The sequence below is a fragment of the Pongo pygmaeus genome, chromosome 5 (genome assembly GCF_028885625.2).
Source record: "Pongo pygmaeus isolate AG05252 chromosome 5, NHGRI_mPonPyg2-v2.0_pri, whole genome shotgun sequence".
Lineage (NCBI taxonomy): Eukaryota > Metazoa > Chordata > Mammalia > Primates > Hominidae > Pongo > Pongo pygmaeus.
The window spans coordinates 99,289,997-99,299,311 of NC_072378.2; the positions used below are offsets into that span (position 1 = coordinate 99,289,997).

General features: G+C 41.7%; 1 protein-coding gene across 12 annotated transcripts in view; it reads right to left on the bottom strand.

Moving 5' to 3' along the window:
* The window catches only part of USP45 (ubiquitin specific peptidase 45), an 85,905-nt gene extending 77,211 nt beyond the window's left edge, over positions 1-8,694 (bottom strand). For 9 of the 12 annotated variants that reach the window (XR_010126754.1, XR_010126756.1, XR_008503264.2 and 6 more), the window contains exons 1-4: positions 8,050-8,122; positions 2,804-2,922; positions 1,292-1,464; positions 110-213 (exon numbers count right to left, since the gene is read on the bottom strand). Coding sequence is in view for 8 of the 12 variants with exons in the window: in XM_054492517.2 (XP_054348492.1) it covers positions 110-213; positions 1,292-1,464; positions 2,804-2,903 (377 nt within the window). In the remaining 4 variants the exon portion in view is untranslated. Of the gene's footprint in view, positions 1-109; positions 214-1,291; positions 1,465-2,803; positions 2,923-8,049; positions 8,137-8,333 lie in introns of those variants that run through there. The other 3 variants (XM_054492515.2, XM_054492514.2, XM_063666444.1) reach the window with 3 other exon arrangements.
* Between the last annotated feature and the right edge of the window lie 621 nt (positions 8,695-9,315).

The following is a 9,315-nucleotide window of genomic DNA, read 5'->3' on the forward strand; positions in this document are numbered from 1 at the left end:
AACCATAAGCTGATAGAACACCTTTAAATATTTTACCTTAAAAGCTTAAAGAAAAAAAAATTGGGGGGCTGTGGTTAGTGGACACAAGAACTAACAAAATTTAACTTACCATATAATCCATGTGCTCAGATTGATTATAATACAATGCGGCTCTGTTCTGGAACTCTTGAAGTGCTTCAATGAATGTTGGCTTTCTGAGTTTTTACCACATCCCTGAAGATGAACAGAATTTTATTTTGTATGACTTACAAATGTTTGTTTCAAATTAATCAAAACTTAAATTATACTCACACTTACACTGAAAAGTTTTGTTTTTAATTTCAGGCCAGAGGAGAAAGTTTCAAAAAAGAAATATGGATTCTCATTAAATTTAATTTCTTGCAAACAGGCTAACATGATCAATATACAGTATTTACCTAAAACAATCATGGGCAAAGTTAATTTCCCTATCATTTAAAAATGTGCACACTGTGGAACACCCAGCATCCTGGCAGGCCAGTGGTGCCCTTCCGCAAACACACATTTCCCAATCCTGTACACAACTTCACCCCAACCCACTGCGAACTACTGAGACACAGACCAATCACAGCGATTTCCCTCACTAGGTAAGTAAAGAAATGAGATGCAATTCTGGTTAATGCAACATGAGGGGAAGTCAAATCTGCTGAATCTTTCCAGAAGGCTTTTTTTTTTTTTTTTTTTTTGAGAGGAACACAACCATGAGGTTGAGGATGGCACAGCAGAAAACAGAATAAACCTCAGTTCTTAATGTTCTTTCCGTTAAATTAACTAATCCTGAAGTGGCCTTACTTCTGGACATTTTGTGTGAGATAATGAAGATTTCTCTTATTTTTTTAAAAAAGTATATACTTTTAATTTCATTAGAAAATTCCTTTATTACAGATATCAATAACTTTTAAACTTTAAGATTTTTAATTATTTTGCAAAAGCAGCAGAATAATCTGTTTTGAGAGAGAAAAAAATTAATCTGAAAGGTGGATCCATTTCCTAAGTAAATACAAAAGGTAAAGACTGGTCCAGATATGGGAACTACTGCAAATAGGTTGAATTCCCTCTGCAAGTATTTATAAACCACACCTGATTACTTTCTGAACATAGCATATCTTTTACTTTACCTTAACAATCATTTTTAAGTTCATTCCTGGAAAATTTCTATCTAAATTGGAATAAATTTATCTTAACTCCTATGCATGACCAACAGTCCAACTCACAATAAGCATTTAAGGAAAACATTTCAGACAAACTCACATATAAATAACACTTTTCTTACCTGGAAGCCACACTTGAGGCACAACCAAATATCAGAAGTAAGTACTAGCTGCCCATCATAGACTCTTCTTTCTTTTAAACATTCTGAGCAAACTGACCACAGATTCTCAGCTATTGCTCTCTTTACATGATTCACGCTGATAGCATGACTTACATGTTGGCAAGTTAAACCTACTGAATAAGATAAAACAAAATCTCAACATTTTATTTGCTATACCAAAGTGCTACCATTACTGAGCAAACCTCAAAAGTATTAAATGCTGTTAACTAAAAGGCACAGAGATTGAACACACAAAATAACTAAAAAGATATATGCTATATAATTCCATTTATATAATGTTCATGAAATAACATAATTATAGAATGAGAGAAGAGATTCATGGTTGTAGGGAGCAATGGACGCAAGGCAGAGGGTGTTGCTATAAATGGACAGCACATAGGGTGGTGATGACACAGTCAAGTATCTTGATTGGTGGTGGTTATACAAAGCTATACATGTACTAAAATTGGATGATGTTTCGATAGCCAGTTTGCTGCACTGAAGGATGTCTGAATTATCTCTTTAAATATCATTAGGACCTTATCTGATGTCCCTAATTTATTACAGTTTAAATTTTTGAACTAATTTTAGATTCACAGGAAGGTACAAAGAAATATACAAGGAGGTATCATTCATCCTTCACTGAGCCTCCCCTGATGTTAATGTTTTGCACTGCTATAGTAAAATATCAAAACCAGGAAGCTGACGTTGGTACAATCCTTAGAACTTATTCAGATTTCAGAAGACATAGGCACTCATATGTGAGTGTGTGTGTGTGTATAGCTGTATGCAACTATGCATACCTAAAATGGAAAAAATATATTAAAAATATCCCTTTAAATGGAGAGAACTAGCAAGAAAGTGAGAAAAATCCTCAGAGGCCCAAATCAAAAGTATGAGGCTAAAGAGAAAACCAAGCCCTGAGGCCAGCAGCTCCCAAAAGCCATCTGCCAAGCTCTGGTGGCTTGGTGACATGGTTTTAATAGGCCATGAGAAAGAGACCAAAAAAAAAAAGCCAATCTAAGTTACTTCATGTTATAAACTAAACAAAATCCTAAAAAAAATGCCAACAGGATTTTTTGGAACTAGACAAGGTGATTCTAATATTTACGCAGAAAACAGTAAAAATAGAGAGTAACAGATTTCTTAATTAAAAACATATACAGTCTTCCTACAGATACTTGAGGCAGGGAGGTGGGGTGGGGTAGTTGGTTCTAGGACCTCCCCACATATACCCAAATCTGTGCATACTCAAGTCCCGCAGTGGGCCCTGTGGAATCTGCATTTAGGAAGTCAGCCTGCCAAGTATGCAGTTTTCACGCATCCCAAGAATAGTGTATTTTCCATCTAGGTTTGGTGGAAAAAAATTTGTGTACAAGTTGATCCTCAGAGTTCAAACCCATGTTGTTGAAGGGTCAAATGCATTGTTATTTCTTCTCAACACTATTTGGGATGCCAAATATCACAATTTACCAGCAATATCATCTGAAGAGTCTTCATCACGAGGTACAGTAGGCCTTTTACTTCTTTTGGCTTTCTCAGGTAAAGCTTTAGTTGGATCTTTCACCCGCATCTGTTATTTACTGAAGGGACTGAGGGAAAAAAATTCATACATTTTAGTCTTCAAAATTAAAATTTTATATTTTATTTAATGCGTATTAAAACTGAAATGACTTTAATTTCAATTGGTCTGGGAAATCAACAGAGGAATAAGAGGGGAACATCATTTGAAATGAAATAAATCTTTGTTAAATCAGTATACACCTGGTATATTCCATTGGCTTTTGCCAACTATACTGTTACGGACCAAATGTTTGTGTCCCCACTCCAAACTGATATGTTGAAATCTAATCCCCAAAGTGATGGTACTTGGAGGTGAAGCCTTTGAGAGGTAATTAGGTCATGTAGGTAGAGCCCTCATGAATGAGACTGGCCTCTTATAATAAGAGGCTAGAAAGCTACCTTTGTATCCACATGAGGATATACGAGAAGATGGCCATCTATAAACCAGGAAGAAGGCCCTCACCAGATACTAGATTTGCCAGCATCTTGACCCTGGACTTCCCAGCTCCCAGTATTGTGAGAAATAAGTCTGTGTTGTTTAAACCACCCAGTCTATAATAATTTGCTATACCAGGCTGAACCAAGACACAGCCCCTAAATATATGATGTCCAGGTGAATGACCAAAACTAAAGTTTTCATCAACGGAGTAAGTATTGCTTCTGGATAATGAGTTCTCTTTACCCTTTCCTCCCTTCTGCTAGCAAGGAAATAGTAGGAGCTGGATGAGCCACACTGGATCAAAAATGGAAGGTGTAAGCCAAGCATAGTAAAGCCACTCTATACCTGTGTTGTACGACTAGCACTGGAATATTAAGAGAAAATTAAATTTCTATCTTTTTAAGCTACTATATTTTTGGGGGTTTTTCACTCTAGCTTTTTATCATGAAAAATGTTAAACATCTACAAAAGTTAAAAGAACAGTATAATGAACACTCATATACTATTTAGATTCCACATTTATATTACTATTATTATTATTTTGAGACGGATCTCGGCTCACTGCAACCTCCACATCCTGGGTTCAAGCGATTCTCCTGCCTCAGCCTCCCAAGTTAGCTGGGATTACAGGCGTGTGCCACCAGGCCTGGCTAATTTTTTTTGTATTTTTAGTAGAGATAGGGTTTCACTGTGTTAGTCAGAATGGTCTTGATCTCCTGACCTCGTGATCCGCCCACCTCAGTCTCCCAAAGCGCTGGGATTACAGGCGTGAGCCACCGTGCCCGGCTATTATTATTTTTTGAGACAGAGTCTCACTCCTATGGCCCAGGCTGGAGTGCAGTGGCCTGATTTCAGCTCACTGCAGCCTCGACCTCCCTAGGCTCAGGTGATACTCCCACCTCAGCCTCCCAAGTAGCTAGGACTACAGGTGCACACCACCATGCCCAGATAATTTTTTTGTATTTCTTAGTAGAGATGGGATTTCCCCATGTTGCCCAGGCTGGTCTCGAACTCCTGGGCTTAGCAATCCACATGCCTTGGCTTCCCATACTGCTAGGATTACAGGTATGAGCCATGGTGCCCCACCAATTCCACACCTATTAACAATTAGCTATGTTTGTTTTTATCTAAATATCAATATGTGTGTATAGAGAGACACATATGTGTATGTGAGTGTATATATATATATTTTGTTGAACTATTTGAAAGTTGTAGAGATCTTGACAGTTCATCCCTAAACACTTCAGCATGTATCTCTTAAAAATAAGCACATTCTCCTAAATAACAATGTAATCATATCTAAGAAAATTAATAATTTTCTAATATCATCTCATATTCCATCATATTCTAATTTTCTTAGTTGACCCTAAATTGTCTTCTATAGCTGGTTTTTTGAAAAAGATTCAATCAAGGTTTGCACTTTATATTGGTTATGTCTCTTTAGTATCTTTTAATCTATTAACAGAACAGTTCTTCCAACCTTTTACTTGCCTAAGACTTTAGCTTTTTAAGGAAATCAGGCCAGTGCATGAGTCACCTTGAGGGTCTTGTTAAAATGAAAGTTCTGATTCAACAACTCTGGCACAAGACCTGAGATTCTACCTATCTAAAAAGCTTCTAACTGAAGCCACTGCTGGGGGCCCACAGAATACTCTTTCGACAGCAAAGTTGTATAATGTCTCACACTGAATTTGTCTCTTTCTTCATGGTGTTATTTACCTCTATCCCTTATATTTCTTAAAAATTCAGTTAATTATCAAAGATTTTAGATACAAGCTAAGCATTTTTTAAAACTACTATATTTTGGACTCTCTGTTAGAGTTAGCTTAGCCTACCTTTTACTCTCCTGCCTGGTGGCTAAGCAACATCACAATTTTCATGGTTGCTGACTTACTTTTCAATGATCAAGGTAATGAATCTTTCAATTCAGTACTAAATTCCAAATCTAGATTTATTCATTCCATAATTCACAATAAGGGAGCTTTCAAGTTTACCATTAAGTCCAACGGTCATCATTACTGAACTAAGTTGCAATAAATTAAGGGCTTCCAGGTTAGGAACACGTAAAAAGCCTCTGAGTTCCTTGAGCACTACATCTCTACCTTCTCCCTCCAAACTTCCTCATCTACTCTCCCCCACAGTTCCACCTTATAAAATCACTAATTTAAGTATCCCCTTCTCTGATAGCAACTTCCCAGTTCTTCCAACTTGCCTGATCAGCCACTCATATTTTCCTATAGTGTCCAGGCTGACAAGAGGCTGCATCTCAACAAGTCCTTCCATGACCCTTACAGCAGGGCAGGGAGAAGTGGAAATGGCAAATGGAGAGCTGCTTCCTAAAGCAAGTCACATGGCACACTTAACTTCAAGCAGACATGGAGAGGGGTTGCCCATGTACAAAGAGTGCAACATTACATGTACCCAAAAAGAGGTGAACCAGAACACTTGTGCAGAGCCTTAAGGACTACATCACCTCTCTCGCAGAACCCAATCCTAGATGAACCTAATTAACCATTTTCTCCATGTCAGGAGAAAGTCTCTTAAGAAAGCAGACTAGGTCCATTATTATTCTTAAGAAAGCAGACTAGGTCCATTATTATTCACTTCACCTTCTGGTCAACTTACATACTATCCACAAAGCCATTTCAAATCTTCTTCACTTTCCTTAAACCTCTAACCCCTCCAACTCCCAACTAACTTATCAAAAACTGATCTAGTCTTTTATAAGGGAAAAGAGACATAAGCAGATGGCAAATTTGATCTTTCTAACCCCAAATTTACAGACCTACCTCCATCAATTTAAATTTGATGTCCTGAAAAGAGATAGGTATAACTAATAAAGTACAGGGAAAATGGCCTATGAGAAACTGATTATATTTTCCCGCTGTGGTACAGATAAGCTCTTGATAAAGATGAGCATTAACACAGATAATGCTAGCAAAATAATAAACAAAACCAGGTATTTGACCTACATACTGTAAGCAACCTGTGCCTTTTCTCAAAAACACTGACTCAAACTTAACTTGGTAATGTAGAGGCAATTTCTGATGATTTTTCTGCCATATGTAACATGTCTAAACAGACAAAATAATTTGGTACAGTAACCCACAATTCGGCAATTATTTATCTGTAGTTTTCCAATTTCCATTTAAGGCAAAAGGGCAAAATTAAAAGTCCAATTATTAGAGCTTCCAATACTTTTTATCATCAAAATTGTGTCTGGGCACTGGAGACTGGGAAGGATGGGAGTGGGGTGAGGAATGAGAAATTACTTAATGGACACAATGTATATTATTCAGGTGATGGTTACACTAAAAGCCCAGTACCACTAGGAAATATATCCTTGTAAAAAACCGGCACTTATATCCTTTACCTTTATACAAATTTACAAAACTGTGGCTGAGGATCTCCGTGATCTCCCCCACATTTAGAGCTTTGATAGGATGCACGGGACTCAACATATAGTTGAATTCATGGCTGACATTTATTACACAATGCAGTATGGATATACAGGCTCATCATAATAGAAAAAGACACAAGTGGAGTCTGGAGGAATCACGTGTAGGCTCCTTATGCGGTTTCCCTCCCAAGAGGGGTCAAACAAAACACACCCTTCCTCCATCAATGAAAATGCAGCAGTTTCCGCGCAGGGAAGCCCATTAGAGACTTTTTACAGAAGCTGGTAATTTCGGCATAAAACATATTGTTCAGCACAAACCCAAAAATCTAAGTTCCCAGATGTCAAACAAGCACCAACATTGCAAGCAGTCCTTTCTAAGGATAGCAGTCTAAGGCCTACTATGTTAACTCTTTTTAGCACAAATATGTTCTGGCCATTTTTCTCATGCGGTTTTCCAAACAATAAACTTTAGTTTTCAAGTCACCATTACTTAACACTTGTCTTTTCTCTGAAGTAGGATGTGCAACTAAGTTGTTTAGAAAGCTTTTGTTTTTAAACAGGCTATGCAAAAAGCCCATATCCTTAAGAAAAAAAAATCCTTTTTTCGTACTCTTGGGCAATTATTTATGGGGGTTGGAAAGGGAAGAAAAGGTCACTATCTCCTTTTATATACCAAGCTCAAAAAGATGAGCAGCACTTATGGTTTTGCTGTGTATCACGCTCAGTTCTAAGCACTTCACAAATATTAACCCACTCAACCCTCACAACCACCTTAGGAGGTAAGTTGCCATTATTTTCCACATTTTACATTTGAAACTGAGAAAGAGAGGTTAAGTGATTTGCAGAGGTCCCAAAACCAGTAAGTGGTGGATGGAGATGCGGACCCAAGCAGTCCAGCTCCGGAGCTCCTAATACACGACGCTTCCAGAAAGTCATTAGACACGCTTTCTCTGGTCACCAACACACACACCCCGAGGATGTGAAGAGAAATGCGCCGCGAGGAGGCGGACGGAAGGGTGTGGGGCCGCCGCGCGCCCAGGTCACCAGGGGACTCGGGCCCCTCCCAGGCGGCCCCTCGGCCAGCCCCGACGCCCAGGGATTCTCCCGCGGCCGCATGGACCCGGAGCCGGCAGAGCGGCGCTCACACGGCCCTCGGTGACCGCCCGGCGCCCCCAGGGATCGGGAAGCCGAGTGGGGTGGGGAGCCTCTCTTCCAGCCTCGCCCACCCACAAGGGGGTCAAGGTCGCCGAAGCGAAGACCGAGAAACTGCGGCGACCATACCGCCGCTGTGACCAAAGCGCCGCGTCCCCAACTCACCCTGCCGGGCCGGGCCGCCGCATCTACAACCTCGGGAGACTGCGCCTGCGCGCCCGTCCCGCGCCCGGCAGAGGTGGGGCCTCGTCTGCCCGCCCCCAGCCAGGCCCGGGAGGGTTCCAGGCGGCGCGCCCCGGGCCGGGGAGCGCGGGGAGGGGTGGAAGGGCGGGGCCGGCTTGCGTGGCGCCTGCGTTCTGCCTGTCCGCAGAGCCCGGAGAGTCCCTGATAATTTAAGACTCATAGCCACCGACTAGCAATTTGTTAGGATCCTGGGCCAGCGTGCGCACCTCGGATGTTGCAGGAGTCCGGCTTAAGTCCCACTTGTTGCTGGCCACCTTCTGAAACAGCCTCCGATTTCCCTCCGTTACCCTCCTCTGAACTCTTTTTTTTTTTTTTTTTGAGAAGGAGTCTCGCTCTGTCGCCCAGGATGGAGTGCGATGGCATGATCTCGGCTCACTGCAACCTCCGCCTCCCGGGTTCCCGCCATTCTCCTGCCTCAGCCTCCCGAGTAGCTGGGACTACAGGCGCCCGCCACCACGCCTGGCTAATTTTTTGTATTTTGTTTAGTAGAGACGGGGTTTCACCGTGTTAGGCAGGATGGTCTCGATCTCCTGACCTTGTGATCCGCCCGCCCCGGCCTCCCAAAGTGCTGGGATTACAGACTTGAGCCACCGCGCCCGGCTCCGCCCCGCCCCGCCCAGCCCCCCCTCCCCCCCTCCCCCCCTCCCCCCCTCCCCCCCTCCCCCCTCCCCCCTCCCCCCTCCTCCCCCCCTCCCCCCTCCCCCCTCCTCCCCCCCTCTCCCCTCCCCCCTCCCCCCTCCCCCCTCCTCCCCCCTCCTCCCTTCCCCCCGCCCCCCCCCCGCCCCCCCGTCCCCTGAACTCTTAAAGTCGCATCTAACATTCGTCATATATTATTGTGGTTTTTTTTCCCCATTGCTGTTGTCTTACCTGTCCTTCTCTCTTCCTAACTAGATAGTACATTTCTTGAAATACACCTATACTTCCTCAAAGCCCGGTTATCTATTAAAGTGACCAGCACATTGCGTGTTTAGTAAAAGTAGTTGGTTTGAAAATATTTTGTTTGAGTCATGGATATTGCAAATGCCAACACTGGTTATGGATAGGTTCTGAAAGTTTCCCGATCTTTCACAACTCTTCAGCCAAGGGACAGATGTGGCTTTAAGGATAAGAGCATTGGCGTAGAAATCAGAAGATACGAGAGTTAAAATTGTAAACACTAAATTTTACTTTAAAAACTCTTCTTTTCTA